General features: G+C 44.5%; 1 protein-coding gene across 4 annotated transcripts in view; it reads left to right on the top strand.

The window, feature by feature from the left end:
* Positions 1-15,299, top strand: part of LOC311045298 (kin of IRRE-like protein 1) — a 122,747-nt gene extending 107,448 nt beyond the window's left edge. For 2 of the 4 annotated variants that reach the window (XM_084057119.1, XM_084057118.1), the window contains exons 11-15: positions 5,526-5,742; positions 8,124-8,231; positions 9,944-10,071; positions 11,371-11,448; positions 13,758-15,299. In XM_084057119.1, the coding sequence (XP_083913245.1) occupies positions 5,526-5,742; positions 8,124-8,231; positions 9,944-10,071; positions 11,371-11,448; positions 13,758-14,528 (1,302 nt within the window). In that variant the 3' untranslated portion in view covers positions 14,529-15,299. Of the gene's footprint in view, positions 1-5,525; positions 5,743-8,123; positions 8,232-9,943; positions 10,072-11,334; positions 11,449-13,757 lie in introns of all 4 variants that reach the window. The other 2 variants (XM_084057117.1, XM_084057116.1) reach the window with 1 other exon arrangement.
* The last annotated feature ends 1,979 nt before the right edge of the window (positions 15,300-17,278 follow it).

Below are 17,278 nucleotides of genomic sequence, written 5' to 3'. Positions count from 1 at the left end.
CGGGATTGCTCACAACTCACAGCCCAGACACATGTCAGAAAATGGAAATCACAGCTATATGGCTTTTGGGGATGGAAGGGGAGAGTGAGCGAGGGAGGGAGGACAAATGAAGAGGGGGGGAGAGAGAGAGAGAGAAGAGTAAAAATCTGTACCTTTCAGTGTCAATTATCCAATTGTGGAGTGTGGACATGACAGGAAGAAGAGCTTTTAACCCATTAATACCTGGAACGCATCTGTGTCACTTTAGATTTCTTTTGCTATTCAAAAATATCAGATATACAAGCTCATAGCGCGGCACCGAGTGCCGCGCTACGAGCTTGTATATCTGATATTTTTGAAAAATCGTGAAAAAAAATTTTTTTGATTTATTTTCAAAAAAATGTAAGGATTTAGAAAATTCTTAGAAGCGGCCTCAGGTCTTAAAGGGTTAAAAAGCCGCGGCTCACTGTCTGTCGCTCTGGCAGAGTGCTCTGAGCGCATAATGTGAGATGACATTATAGTCTCTGCTTAATGCGGACACACAATGCTTATGAAATATGGAATATGATGCTCTGTGTGCTGTGCGTGTGCGCGTGCGTGTGCGTGTGTGTGTGTGTGTGTGTGTGTGTATGTGTGTGTGTGTGGGTGCGTTCATGTGGGGGAGGGGTTTTGAAAAAGACATTTTATGAGAAGATTTCATATTGTGAGAGAGAGACCATTCGATAGAGAAAGACATAGAAAAAATAAATAGACAAAGAAAGAAAGAAAGAAAGAAAGAAAAGGAGGCTTTGGGAGGTAGATGGGGAAACAAAGGAAAAAAATGGTTGATCTTTTTTGCTTCCACTTTAGATTGGGGCATTTATCTTTAGTTAAACCAGGTTAAAAGGTACATTAGCAAAAACATATGGGTGTATGTATATTTGATAGCTTCATGCTTCATATTTAATAACTTCATATCAAATCTCTACCTCAGCACATTCTGAGTTGAGAAACCTGCTTGCCGTTTTATTGCTCTGTGTGCTCAGGCCATCGCACGCGCGGCCATGTGTATCGTGCTGTGTGTGTGGGTGTGTCTGTGTGTGTGTGTGTGTGTGTGTGTGTGTGTGTGTGTGTGTGCGCGTGTGCGTCCGTGTGTGTGTGTGTGTGTGTGCGTGTGCGTGTGCGTGTGCATGTGCGTGTTTTAATTTTGCCAGAATCGCTTATACATTTTGCAACAACCACATCACAATAAATTTGCAGTAAAATCCTGAGTTGCACTGTGAGAGTGTGGTGCAAAAATGGAACCAAACGGAACGAGGGACCCGTATTCCTTCCATATGTATGCTCTCACAGTCAAACGAACGCTCGTGATTTTACAGTGTAGGACTTGCAAAGTTTTAATTCAGACAGCGCTCGGAACAAACTAATTTACAAGGTGTGGGCATCCATAATTTGCTTTGCTTAGCCCATTGAGGCCTGAGGTTCCGATTCTGCAAAATGTCTTCTAAATCCTAAAGGGTTTTCTGAAAAACGTATGTTTCTATATCAGTGGTTTTCAAACTTTTTCACGTCAAGGACCCCCAAAATGATATGTATTTGGCCGCGGCCCCCCATCTCAAAATATTTTGTTCCAGGGACCACGAGAAGCAAAGATTTGAGTTAATGTTTGCTTTAAAAGAATATAAATATATTCAAAGATTTGCACACATTTTCACGATTTTTCAAAAATAGCAGATCTACGAGCTCATAGCGCGGCACTCGGTGCCGCGCTATGAGCTTGTATATCTGCTATTTTTGAATAGCCAACGTGTAAAATAATGCTTTTTAGCTCAAATGAAAAAGTGACACAGATGCGTTCCCGGTCTTAATGGGTTAGAATACCTTTCATCTCCCATGCTTTCAGCAGCTCTCTCTCCATCTGGCTCCTGTCTGCAAGCTGGCTTTGAGTGTGGGCATATGCGAGTGTGGTTTTGTCTACCAGCTATCAGTGTCTGTGTGTGGTGTGCCCAATGTGTCTGTTTGTTTGTAGCATTGAGAGTGGAAGAAGCTCTCTTGATATTAGAATTGGACCCTTTTCAAATGGGAGGGCGGCCAAAGCTGTGGTCAGACTACACACTATTAACCAATTAGACCAGGGGTCTTCAACGTTTTCAGCCCAACACATAAAATTGTGTTGCAGATTAAAACTTTTCATAGATGTTGTATTCATGTTACTGTGTATTTTCAGACATTTAACCACTCAAACCGTCAATACTTGGTAAACCTTCACTCTGTACTTAGTCTGCTCTTTTCCCCCCCTCTCTTTGCTGAAAATAGCCGATCTACAAGCTCACAACGCCTCGCGCTGCGAGGCGTTGTGAGCTTGTACATCGTCTATTTTCGGCTAAAGTTGTCCTTAGAATAGGGATGCTAGGGTTCAAGTTCAAATGTAAAAAACTAAGTTCCTATCACACAATGATTTGGTGGACCCCCTGTAGTACCTCTGAGGACCCCCTAGGGGTCCCGGACCCCCTGTTGAAGACCCCTGAATTAGACCCTATATCAGGGGTCTTCAACAGGGGTTCCGGGACCCCTAGGGGGTCCTCAGAGTTACTACAGGGGGTCCGCCAAATCTCTGTGTGATATGATTTTTTTTTTTTACCTTAGCATCTCTTTTCTGAGGAGAACTTAAGCCAAAAATAGCAGATCTACAAGCTCACAACGCCTCGCGCTGCGACTGCGAGGCGTTGTGAGCTTGTAGATCGGCTATTTTTGGCAAAGAAGTATAGGTGTAGAGGGAAAAAAGAGCAGACCAAGTAAACAAAAAAAAGTTGAAACACAATTTTATACAACATAGAGGGGGTCCCTGCTTCATCTCTCTCTCAGCTAGGGGGTCCTTGGCCTGAAAACGTTGAAGACCCCTGATATACTTGACTGGGATCCCCTAGGGGTCCGTACTAGGCCCCCTCCTTTATTCCGTCTACCAAATATCTCTTTTTGAAAATGTACAAGCTCATAACGTGTCTGTCATGTGCCGATGTAATGCAGACAGTGACGCAGGTAGTGGGATCAAAACATTTCAGGCAAACTAAAAACTTGTGACACAAGAATGACTCAACAAGGACTGACTGGGAAACAAGACTGATATATACATGACGGGTGATTACAAATGAGATAAAGCTGTGGCAAACAGAACCATAGAACCAAGAAAGCTAGACCGGGGAACACAGAAATACAAGATCTAGGACGCTACAATCGATGAGACAAAAGTCTGAGACTGTGACAAAGTCACATACTGTACATTATTTGTATCTACAGCAGCTACAGTAGCTAGCATTGCCTTCATAAAATCAAGTGTCCCTTTCTCACTCCCACTGAGGAAAAGGTCTAGCTGGAGACCCTCATTCAGGAACCTGCGGTGCCGTTTTATTTCTGCTCCAAAGCCCACTGCAACGTTTGACTGGTGCTAGACCCCCCTCTTAAAGACCATCCTGGGAAACTCTATTGTAAAATACTGCATATCTATTAAATATTCAGGAGCCCAGAAACCCAGGCAAACCACCCAATCACTTCACCAATTAGCAGATTTCCCCTTCCCCATTTTGAATACATTTGTCTGGTATGGATAATTGGAGGAAAATTGGAAATGGGGGGGGGGGGGTTACCCAGCAAAAGTAGTCAATATAGCATAATCATTTTAACCACTTTATCCATTTACACGTTGGCTATTCAAAAATAGCAGATCTACAAGCTCACAGCGCATCACTTAGGGCCGCACTGCGAGCTAGTACATCTGCTATTTTTTTATTTCTCTGAAATTAATTTTGCATCTCTTAACCCAAATCTTCTATTCTGGGGGTCCCTGGCACAACATATTTTCAGATGAGGGTCTGTGGCCACATGCATATCATTCACTTTGGGTGTTCTTCACATGAAAAAGTTTAAGAAACACTGCTCACGGTGCGAGGCAGCAGTGTAGGGCCCAAAGTAGAACAGACAGGCAGGAGCTGAGCAGGTCTAATGCACATGGATGTATTAAATATAAAGGTGAAAGGAACTGGACAGAACACCAAGACAACATTTATATTCCAGTAAAGGAAAAGTGGAACTGAGGGTCTATATATACACACAGTGTTAACTGGACACAGGTGAACGCAAGACAAATCAACACAGGGATTGGCTGGGGCACAACAGGACAACAGGTGGAGAACATAACTAATCAAAGGGAGGTGAGAAAAGACAGGAAACACTAACTAGGCTAAACAGGAAACACTAGGACATCACTACATAATAAAAGTACAAGGAGAACAAGAAACGATAGGAACGATACTACATAATAAGATACAGAGACAGATTCTGACACACTGCTGTACACATGCTCCCATAGGGAGGGGGAGGGAGGGGGGTGGGTTAAGGGTGCGAGGGCCACGTTGCACTTCCAGCTATGCACAGGGAGCACAGTAAAAACAAAAGTGTCAAAACAAAAGTTGATTACAGGGAGTGGGACCACGTGGGGGCACAGTTTGTGTGCCCTTTAAAAAAACATGCTGAGTTGAGCGTCTTTCATATCTGCGTTGACTCATATTTGTCTTTAGCTGTCAGTCTGGCTTTCATCCTCTCACCCCGTCTCTCCATCTCATCTGTCATCCTGCCGCTCTGCCAGTTACAGTGAAATGTACGCCGGCTTGAACGCATCCGTACGCACCAACCCCCCCCACCCCTCCCCTCCCCCCCTTTATCGCTCCTTATTCAAATGACGCCGATGAATATTCACGTTGTATTCCCCTCCGATTCAAAGGGAGATCGCTGATTATTCATCCATTGTGACAAACTGCTTTGAAAGCAAATTTGTCTTTTTGATCCGACATTTATGGGACGATAAAGGAGGGAGTCATTTCCAAACGGATTTGTCTCCCCCCCCCCCCTCCTCCAGTGGTGGAAAAAGTACTCACATTTTTTACTTAAGTAAAAGTATCAATACTGCAATGTATAAATACTCTGCTAAGGCGTAACACACGGCAAGTGGTTCACGCGGGCGTTACTGCTCGGATCAGCCGGTGATCGCGCCGCGATCATTGTTGTTTTGTCCTCCTGCGCAGTGCGTGAAAACAAAAGGACCCAGGACCGCGCCCGCCTGCCTCACCGCCCCTCAACTTCTCCGCGCGTCCCAAATAATCGCCCGCCTCTCATTGAAAATGAATAACATAGGCGCGTCGGCCGCTTGCCGTCTGAAAGGACCCTTACAAGTGAAAGTCCGGAATTCAAAATTTACGACGCATTGTGAGCTTGTAGATCTGCTATTTTCAAATGTCCGAAATGTATTTACTGTAGGACTGAAGTGGTTAGTGTGTTTTGCGATAATAATCAAAGTAAAAAACAGTAACTAGTAACTAAAGTTTTCAAATAATTTTAGTGGAGTAAAAGTACAATATTTGAGATGTAGTGGAGTAGAAGTAAAAGTGCTGAAAAATGGAAATGCTCCAGTAAAGTAAAAAATACCTCAAAATTGTCCTTAAGTACAGTACTTGAGTAAATGTACTTAGTTACTTTACACCACTGCCTTCCTCCCCTCCTCCTCCTCCTCGCAGGTTTGGGCCTGGAAGGAGAACGTGTGGGAGAAGGAGAAAGGGACCCTGCTGGAGCGCTACACGGTGGAGCAGAGCAAGCCTCCGTCGCAGGGCGGCGCCGTCCTCTCCACGCTCACCATCAACAACGTCATGGAGTCCGACTTCCACTCGCCGTACAACTGCACCGCCTGGAACGCCTTCGGGCCGGGCACCATGATCATCACGCTGGAGGAGAAAGGTACTGTGCCTTAGTAACACGCTTTTTTTAGTCGTCCCTTCTTCTTTTATCAGCGCCCCACCACCGCATTTAGACCCTATAATATGAGTTCACTTGGGTCCCCCGGGTTTGTACTTGGTCCTCTCCTTTTTCTCCCCAGTGACACAAAATCTATTTGCCGAAAAAACAGCCGATCTACAAGCTCAGGGCCTGGAAGATGGCGCGTTGTGAGCTTGTGGATCTGCTATTATCAGCGAATATTTTATAGAATAGAGCAGGGGTCTTCAACGTTTTCAGGCCAAGGACCCCCTAGCTGAGAGAGAGATGAAGCAGGGACCCCCTCTATATTGTATAAAATCGTGTTTCAGGTCTGCTCTTTTTTCCCTGTACACCAAACACCTCTTTGCCAAAAATAGCAGATCTACAAGCTCACAACGCCTCGCAGCGCAAGGCGTCGTGAGCTTGTAGATCGGCTATTTTTGGCTAAAGTTCTCCTCAGAAAAGGGATGCTAGGGTTCAAGTGGTCAAGGTAAAAAAAAAAATCATATCACTCAAAGATTTGACGGACCCCTTGTAGTAACTCCGAGGACCCCCTAGGCGTCCCGGACCCCCTGTTGAAGACCCCTGGAATAGAGACACTACAGTATGTAGGGTTAAATGACGTCGTGTTAAGGAAAATGTAAATCAAGACTATTCAAGGTCAAGGTTAATCAAGGTGGTCTATATCGTTATCGTTATGTCTTGTGCAAATGGGCACAAAGGAGTACAATTTCTATTAGCATTTCTTAAGCCTATTAGTCTTTAACTCTGGCTAGTTGGTTCACGTGGCTGAAAAATCTGTCTTGTGACTGCGGAGCCACTTTTCCAAAGGTCATGGCTGGGGTTTCGATTTTATACAGCTCAACATGATCTTCATAAAAGTTACAAGATGATACACTATCCGTCAGTGTTCCTGCCAGCACAGGAGGTTGGCTTTAAACTCTTGTTTTGTGTTCCATTATTCATGCAGTTTGCTGCTCTTTGCCTTGGCCCGGTTGGCAGCTGTGGCAACTAACAACAACTGTTGCACGTCCTATCACTTTGAGTCCAAAACAATACGATGTGCACACCACTCCCAAATGAAAACGGGGGATCCCTTTACTGAAAGAAAGAGAACCTTTCAAAAACATACAATAGACATATTCAAACGATATGCAGTACGTGCTTATTCTGTGTCATTTGACTCATATCCATCTTCATGCCAGCTCTCAGAGCTCAATATTACAGTGCACACACTCACTAGAACAGAACGTAATACTTCCATACAGGTCCTTACATTTTTGAAGACCTTTAGTTTCTGCCAATGCTCCAATAACCTTCTGTAAACCATGATGTCACTATTACAGAACAATGTCTGTCATGACTGTAATGAATTGTACTTTGAGACACAGTTCAAGTCATTGTAAGACTTGCACTCACAAAATGACTGCATCCTTGATAATACAATAATAGATGTTTTAGGATAGATGAGATTAGATTAGATTTGAGCGGTACATTTTTAGGCTGGAAACCAGACGAATCTGCCAGAGCGAAATATGGCCATGCCAGGCTAATGCACTTTGGGTGAGACCATTTTTCCACTAAATTTGATTTACTGCGTAGAAGGTTTCAGGCTCTAAACAACAACACAGCTGCACTTAACGTTCAGAAGTTTGTGAAAACAAAATGTTTTGTAGCGTCATAAATGAGATCAGAGAAATCAGAGAAACTGTTAACTGCAGTAGCCTATGCAAAACGTGTCTATACGATTATTTTGTCCATTATTAACCACTTAAACCCTACAGATCATTGATCGGGGTCCCCCAAGGCTCTATTCTTGGCCCCCTATTTCTTATCATTATTATATTTTTTCTCTATTATCTGTTTTTCGGAAAATGTTTGCGTCCGAATAGGCAAAATTAGGCATGCAAGTGTTCATGTGTTGTTTCGAATGTAGTTTGACTTACAGAGGGAAAAAACATCTTGCACACAATTGGGCTCCCGTTGAAACGTAATCCTCATGTCTGATGAAGAACATGTAGCACTTGTGGGTGCAATAAAGACGATTGTGATTGTATACGAGCAGTTTTCTTCCTTTTGTAAAAGACATCGCGTTTTCATGCTCAGCACCTGCCTAAGTTGGGTTTGGATGTGTGTGTTTCTCCTCCTGAACAGTTGCATTTATTCTGAGCCTGTATCTTCCTAGAGACATAATAAAGAGCTAACCTGGAGGTTGACAAGCTGTTTCCACAAGTCTCCTAGCAACAATAACCTGTTTAAAACTGAATTTTGAGACTACGACGGACGGTTCAGTTGTCCCACAACCCCACACCACAGTACTGTATATATATATGTATGGTGTCCTCTCTCTGTGTCTTTTCCAGAGATCGTTCCGGTGGGTATAATAGCCGGCGGTACGGTGGGATCCTCCATCTTGCTGCTCATATTTCTACTGGCTCTGGCCTTCTTCCTCTACCGCCAACGCAAAGGCAGTGAGTACACACACCTCAGCTGTCCAAACTGTCTATTGTCTGCGCGCACGTGTGTGCGTGTGTGTGTGCGTGCGTGTGTGTGTGTGTGTGTGTGTGTGTGTGTGTGTGTGTGTGTGCGCGTCTGAGTGTGTGTGTGTGTGTGTGTGTGTGTGTTCGTGCGCGCGCACGCGTAGAATGTGTGCGTGTGCTTGGCCAAATCCATCAGTCTTTCTTCCCGCTCGCTGTCATCCTGCCACAGCGTGTCACACAGGGAAACTCATGCCAGCGGTGGTGTATAGCTCCTCATTCAAATGACATCAATGAATATTCATGCTTTGTGGCGAGCTGCCTTAAAACGCCTACCATAAATTTCTCCTTTGATTATGCCCGCGTCGAATTGTACTGATGTAAAATGGCGTGTCACTCACAGCAAAGCTTGAATGCGGGATGAAACAGCGGGAGAACATAATAAACATAACAGCCTTTTAACGCATTAAGACCCGGAGACGCATCTGTGTCATTTTTTGATTTGAGCTAAAAAAAAGCATTATTTAACACTTTGGCTATTCAAAAATAGCAGATATGCAAGCTCATAGCGCGGCACCGAGTGCCGCGCTATGAGCTTGTATATCTGCTATTTTTGAAAAATCGTGAAAATGTGTGAAAATCTTTGAATATATATTTTTTCAAGCTAACATTTGTAACTCAAATCTTTGCTTCTGGGGGGTCCCTGGAACAACATATTTTGAGATGGGGGTCCGTGGCCAAATACATATACATTTTGGGGGTCCTTGACATGAAACGGTTTGAGAACCACTGACATAGTAGTTTTTACAATTCTTTTAAAAAAAAAGGATTTAGAAGACATTTTGTAGAATCGACCTCACGTCTTAATGGGTTAAAAGAGGCCGCGCGCCGCTGTATGAAAAGCCAGTGTCGCTGTTATAGGCCAGAAGCAGTTCCACACACATGTACCGTACATTTTAGGTAACCGGTTCCAGGCTTTTTGCAAGAGAATGTGTTCATGTTCACGAATAAATTAGACGGTCCCCAGTCTAGGTCATAACACACTGTACCGTACATCCATTCTGAAAGCTACTCTGACATCTGCAGTGGGTTGGAAGTGGTCTCCCTGCTGTTCCATCCAGACATTTTAGACCCTGGCGTCTTTGAAGGACACCTACCGGGTGACAATGTCTATAAAGTTATTTGAAGCAGACAGCACACCAGATTGGGCGCCAGCTGTGCAGCCATCTTTATTGTAGTTCTGATATTATTTCAATTACCTTTCTCCAAGAGACAAAGTAGCTGAACACGGTACAAAATGTACTTAAAATACCAAAAGTAAAAGTACTAACATGTTTGAAAATAGCTGATCTACAAGCTCACAAGTAACGCGTTGTGAGCTTGTAGATCTGCTATTTTCAAATAGCCTAGGTATAAAATAGGGCTAAAGTGGTAAATGTATGTTTTATAATGTAATAATTTATATCTGCAAAATAACTAGCAACTAAAGTTTTCAAATAATTGTAGCGGAGTAAAAGTACAATATTTGCCTCTGAGATGTAGTGGAGTAGAAGTAAAAGTACAGTAAATTGGAAATACTCCAGTAAGTTAAAAGTACCTCAAAATTGTACTCAAGTACACTACTTGAGTAAATGTACTTAGTTACTTTACACCACTGGATATCAACCAATAAACATGAGCCGCGGCTGCCATGTGGTTCCTCCCAGGTCGCAGAGGGGTCACGCTGGGCAAACCGGACATCAAGGTGGAGACGGTCAACAAGGAGACGCACAGCTTGGAGGAGGAGGCGGCTAACGTCTCCACGGCAACGCGCATGGTCAAGGCTATGTACTCTGTGAGTATCTAGACCGCCATACTGAGTCACCTGGGGCCACGGACACCAGCTGTGTGGCCTTACATGTACACACACTACACACACACACACACACACACACACACACACACACACACACACACACACACACACACACACACACACACACACACACACACACACACACACACACACACACACACACACACACACACACTCACACTCACACACCTGCAGGAGAAGATATGCATGTGTGTGCACATATTCGCATACAGTACACACACACACACACACACGCGTACGCACACGCACACGCACGCGCACGCGCACACGCACACGCACACACTCCTGCAGGAGAAGATATGTATGTACACATGAAGGCATACAGTACACGCACAGGCGCACAAACGCAAATGCACACACAAACTCCCATGCATACACAAGTGCAAGTACACGTGCACTCTCATGGGAATGTGCGTGCACACTCTCACAGACACACAAGACATGCAAATGGCCAAGGAGTGCTGTAGATGCTGAAAGACACAGTTGTACACACATGAATGCACACACACACACACACACACACACACACACACACACACACACACACACACACACACACACACACACACACACACACACTCACACCGTTGCACAGAATGCTAAACATAGTACGCAGAATACTAAATATGCATACAAATGTGAGCACACACGGAAGCAGCACAAAAGGAACACGCTGTTCATGTGCAGCATGTGCAGCATGTGCGCGTGCGCGTGCGTGTGCACGCACGCACACACACACACACACACACACACACACACACACACACACACACACACACACACACACACACAGAGTACATGATTGCAAATGCTATCAGGCACAACTGAGGATACTCTGGAAGGCATTGTTCTCAGAGGGGCTCAGCCCTCAAAGAGAGAGAGAGATAGGGGGAGAGTGTGTGTGTGTGTGTGTGTGTGTGTGTGTGTGTGTGTGTGTGTGTGTGTGTGTGTGTGTGTGTGTGTGGAGGGGGGGTGAGAGAGAGGCAGAGAGAGAGGGAGATGGTCTTCCCCGGGGAGAGGTTTTAAACTCATCCAAAGCCTTCATCCAAAAAAACAACAACTAACGGCTTCTTGCTTCTTGCCCTCAAAACAAGACGACCAAAAACCTGAAACTGTGTTTTCCTCTTTCCCTCCCTCTCTCCCTCCTTATCTTCTCCTTTCCTTTCTCGACCCTCCCTCTCTTTCCGTGTGTGTGTGTTTTTTCGTCGTTTGATGGTTTAGTTTTTGCCCTCTGTTTCCCTCTCTCCCTCCAATCAGCCGTTCAAAGACGACATGGACCTCAAGCAGGAGATGAGGAGCGTCGAGGCCGACACCCGCGAGGAGTACGAACTGAAGGTGAGAACCGACGCCCCGCTTTTGATGGTCACTTAAGGCATAGGCTGGGCCTTGGATGTTGGTTGTCTAGGAAGTTGACAACCGGAAATGATTGAATTTGGTGGAAGTACCGCCCAAGGAAATGACGTTGATGCTTTACACATCTGTTAACATTCTCCGTGAATGAAACGAGTGCTGTGATTGGTCAAAAAATATAATTTCCGGGGGAAACGGAAATCCTGTCCACTCAGGACTTCCTAGACACTCGCTGCTTTAGGTAGTGACCAGGCTCTTCTTTTCGCAGATGAGTGAGGCTGGGACCGAGGCTATAAGGCAGTGGTTCTCAACCTGTGTTGGGTCAGGACCCCTACATGATTTTTCCCCAGATGACAGTGAAGTGGCAATTTAAATTGTATCAAAAGTAACAACTAACATTGGCAATATTGTCAAATAATATAAGAGACAAAAAACTGTGAAGTGGGCCCTGTTAGTGAGTTAAGGAATTGGACCCAAATGGAGGATGACCAAAGGCTGCAAAGGCTCAACTTAAAAGATTTATTTGAATAACCAAGGCTGTTCTAACTGTCAAAACATATATAACATGCAGGCAGATGCAACAATCAAACTCTCATGACAACTGGCAACAGGCTAAACAGAAGGCTTGATGCTAAACACATGCGTACACTAACATTGAACGACAAACAACCAGGAATCTGAGGACACACGGGAGTATATATAGACAAAGACTAACTAGACACAGGAGAACTCAACTGACAATCAACACTGGGATAGGCTTGGGGACTAAGAGGACACAGGTGGAAACATTGGCAAATCACAAGACTGGTTAGACAAGACAGGTACAGATAACTAATGGAAACAGGAAACACTAGGAACAATACTACAAAATAAGAAGCAATAAGAAGTATTCTGGTAGTTTGGAATCAACAAACTACCAGAATACAAGACTAAAACAGAGCATATAGCGCAAGAAACAAGAACAGAATTAGGCCTAAATATCCAAAGAGAATAAACACAGTCAAAGTCCATGCGATGAGGAGCAGACTGTGACAGGCCCTGATGCAAAAAAGATTGAGAGCCTATAAGCTATTTTCACTGTATTTGAACAATCCTTGCAGATTGCGACTGCCATCTGGTGTATCGTATCATTTTTCCAAAATGTGATATCTTTAACACCGCAGCTGTCTTCCTTGCTTGTGAGGCCCAATCCTGGCATGCATCTATACAGTATGTCGAGGGTTGAGTGCTGAGCGTGCGTGGCTCCCTGACATAAATTAATTCATTTCAAATGAGAATGAGAATCCATTACCGCTGCCTCGCGCGTTTCGCTGTGCTGCGAGCGTCGCAGTTCATCAGCGGATCAAAGTCACGGTGAAAATTCACACTGTAATGATACCAAAACGTACACGATCGGTTTCATCTCAGCACAGCTGAGCTTCGGCACTCTTGCGTGGACTTCTACGCGCAGTTTGTAAACCACATAAATGATTTATAGATAGAAGTTTTCTGCCTGGGTAAGCAGTGAGCTGTGTGACCGATATTTGAGAGAGAGACTTACAGTACAGGGGAATTCCACTGCAGTGCAATATTAAAAATAATTTACCAGATCGAGGCATAACTGATTACATCTCCATAATGTATGTGGCCAAAGCGATCTCTGCACAGAGATAACGGCTACGCGTACAAGCTAATTTGATAGGGGTAAATGTGATAATTACTCATACATCTACATTCACTACATTTCTAAACTGTTTTACATGTTCAATCATTGCGTTTTGATCAGATGGTCGGACTCTTCTTCCTCAGTTTAAGTCCTTTTTAAAGCAGGAAGCTATTATGTACTGTACTGTATATACAGGTGTGTGAAAGTAGCAAAAATAGCAAATCTACTAGCTCACAACTCATCGCGATGTGAAAAGTAGTGAGCTTTGTAGATCTGCTTCTTTTTGAATTTTTTTTTGAAAATGTTTGATTTAAAACATTGAATCAGAAACATTCTGTTACTTTTTTGCTGAATCGATAAAGCTTTTGAGTGGGAGCCCTTTTGCTTTTTATTTTATAAATATTTAACCAATAAAAATGATTAATAAGAACTAGTGACTAAATAATAACTACATTGGATCCATTGGAACACATGTCATTTTTTTCCCTCCATTTCTGGAAAACTAACTGTTTTGGACAGACTAGGTATCTGCCTGACAGTGACCATATGCTACCAGCAGGTTTGTACTTGTTGCCTTTATCCATTCAGAACTATAGCGTAAGAACCTCATATTATCCGGCATCTGAACGGCCGACCCCTGTTCTTTCAGGACCCCACCAACGGCTACTACAACGTCCGAGCCACCACCCACGAGGAGGCGCGGCCCCAGTCCCGGGCCATCCTCTACCAGGGCGAGTTCCGCCCCCAGAACCCCGGCGGTGGCGGCCCGCCCGGCTCCGGCCCCCCCGGCGTTGGACCACAGGCCGTGGGGGGCGGAGCCGCTAGCGGCGGCGGCATGCCCCCCGGTGGCGGTGGCGGCGGCGGCGGGGTGCCCGGCTCCCGGGCCGGCTGCTACGACCCCAGACCCCCTTCCAGGATGTCCCACGCCGGCTACGCCCAGTTCAACACCTTCACCAGGGCGGCGGCGGCGCAGGCGGCGCAGAGCCAGCAGGCGCCGCCCATCCCGGTCAATCCCGCGCTCCAGTCCCCCGGAGACTACCCCGGAGACTGCGGCCTGCTGGACGGCAACACCCAGCTGGCCTACGACAACTACGGCTACCCCTCCCCCTCCCAGTACCCCAGCTACCGCATGGGCTTTGCCCCGCCCATAGAGGAGGGGCCGGCCTACGAGATGTACCCGACGGGACAGGGGATGAGTCAGGGGGCGGGGCAAGGAGGAGGCCCAGGGCCGGGACAAGGCCCGGGACCAGGACCAGGACCAGGACAGGGACCGGGACAGGGACCAGGAGGACCAGGACCGGTACCGACTAGCCCGGAAACGGGTCTGGGGAAGTATGGGAGTTCTACACGCTTCTCCTACTCCTCTCCTCCCTCTGACTATTCCCACAGACACACGCAGAGAATGCAGACTCATGTGTGAGATACGTAACACACCTGGACAGTTTTCTGCAGTGGTACTCACACACACACACACACACACACACACACACACACACACACACACACACACACACACACACATTGACAAACCTTCTACACATACTTGAAATTCAAGCTTCAACTGCTTTTTTTCGTATACTGCAAAATCCAGAGTGTCAATTTAGGTAAAATGTAAAATTTTCCTCTTTCAAGGCCTTTACAATTTGGGGGCGTGACAAATAAATGATACCAAAATCGGCGGTGAATATTTAGCATCAAAACTAGTAGTTTCATACAGGTTGATGCCTTTGTTTGCAGTGAAAAATCGACTGCGTGATATTGGCATTGTGTGACTGCATTGATGACACAAACAAGAGTTTGATAAAGAAATATTTCCAGCGAATCAATTGTAAGATAAAAGGAGAATGCCCTCCGGTGTGTAAAGTTCAATTTGACACTCTGGGGTGTTGTTGTGCAGTAGCTAGTGCATGAGGTTTTGGGTTTGGCATACATCAGTGGAGTTATAATGCCTGATGTATACTTAGTTGTGTACCGGTGCATAGCACCAGTGGTGGAAAAAGTACTCAAATATTTTACTTGAGTAAAAGTATCAATACTGCAATGTAGAAATACTCTTTTAGAAGTAAAAATTCTGGAATTGAAAATGTACTTGAGTGAAAGTACAAAAGTGTTGGTATCGACATGTACTTAAAGTACCAAAAGTAGAAAGTACTCATTATGCAGAATGTCCTATTTCAAGTTTTCAAATGTATAAAAATCATTTGAAAATAGCAGATCTACAAGCTCACAATGCGTCACATCGAGACGCATTGTGAGCTTGTAGATCGGCAATTTAATGTATGTTTTGTAATAATAATCCAAAACTACAAAGTAACTAGTAACTAAAGTTTTCAAATAATTGTAGTGGAGTAAAAGCACAAAATATGCCTCTGAGATGTAGTGGAGCAGAAGTAAAAATACTGAAAATTGGAAATACTCCAGTAAAGTGAAAATACCTCAAAATTGTGCTGTAAAAGTACAGTACTTGAATAAATGTACTTAGTGACTTTACACCACTGCACAGCACCCGCACACAGCCAAGTGTAACTCAGGCTTCGCACCACATACGGTAAAAGTTAGCAGCAGTAGTGCGTAAAAGATAGCAGCAATACATAAACAAGTTATCTCACACTACATCGACACTCAAAACACTTTAGCTTGATCTTTCTACCGTGTGCAACGTTACACGCTGAGACTAAAGGCAGCGAAAGCCACAATCAAGAGAGAGAGAGAGAGGAAAATGAGAAGAGAAAGAAAGAAAGAATGAATGAGAGGCACTTTTTTTTTTGACAAGAAGAGACAGAGCTGGAGGGGGTGAAGGTGCAGAGTGTTGTCCTTTTCTCCCTCTGTGCCTCCTCTCGCTTACGGACAAATAATATCCCTGCTTCGACTCTTTCTTCTCACATCCCATTTCTGTATATATAAGCAAAAAAATGAAGAGTCGCTGGGGTCGTTTTCAGAGTTAATATTATTACCTTGTACAAACCTATACAATATATACAGTGTGATGCAGTACTTTGACCTATGGAAAACCTCCCTCTTGTACACACACACACACAGTGCAAACACACACACTCATGCACGTACACACACACACACACGTACACACACACACACACACACACACACACACACACACACACACACACACACACACACACACACACACACACACACACACACGCACACGCACACACAATCTTATAATACATATCCACACAGAAAGACCTCTGTGATTTCTTTAGCATCGGGGCAGCTTGGACTCTGATATCAGCCATTTTTTAACTCCCTACACCGCCTAATGCCTCTCGCCGTTGGGCGGTGCGGGGCGTGTAAATGGCATATAGCATACAATATCTACCTGTACTTTAGGTGGGATATGCTTCCTTAAATGTGGTACAAAGACTGTGCGGTGTGCCAATGATTATGTGCCAATTAAGCACCACGCAAGGTATGAAGCTGTGCAGACTCCCATTGTTATAGCCACTTAAACCCCAACGTCTTTTTGGGGGAGAACGTTTGGCGAAAACAGACGATTTATAAGCTCTCAGTGCGTGGCACGTCGCCACGCATTGAGAGCTTGTAGATGCATGGGCTATTTTCGCCGAATGTTCACATGGGAGTATTTGGGGTTTCAATGGTTAAAGGATGGGGCAGTGAGATGTTTTGTGCGTTGCCACATCTAGACGAAAGGAAATGGGCGGGTAGCAAGACACTCAAGAGGCTCCTTCCCTCGTCTTTCATTTTATATCATGTGTCATAATATTACATTTGTGTACCGTATACGTTTCACTTGAGGGTCAATGCTGTATATTTGTTGAAGTGGGACAGGGGAGAGAAAAGCGCCTTTGCGTTCCCATGAATTTCTGCAGTTTGTACAAAAATACCTCCCCCATCTTCAAGTGTCAAACAGTATTTGTTTCTCTCACTTGCACAGTAGAGTAGACCTTTTTTTTCCATATTTATACTGAAACATACAAAAAAGAAGAAAAAAAAGAGAAGGCATTTAAAACATTTTATAGTATTTTTATAAGGAGTTGTGGACCAAAGGTTCAGAGTTTTGGGTGACATTCACTTTTTCTGCATCAAAGGCGATCGTGAAGTGTTTTTTGAGCTTTTTTTTTTTTTAAAGGAGATGGAAGAGGTTTTATTTTTTAACGGGGATGAGGTAGTCTTAGATTGGACAATTTA

This window comes from Gymnoscopelus microlampas, assembly GCF_963454915.1.
Source record: "Gymnoscopelus microlampas genome assembly, chromosome: 5".
Classification (NCBI taxonomy): Eukaryota; Metazoa; Chordata; class Actinopteri; order Myctophiformes; family Myctophidae; genus Gymnoscopelus; species Gymnoscopelus microlampas.
The sequence above is the reverse complement of the archived record's forward strand: the minus strand, read 5'-3'. Positions and strand labels throughout refer to the sequence as shown.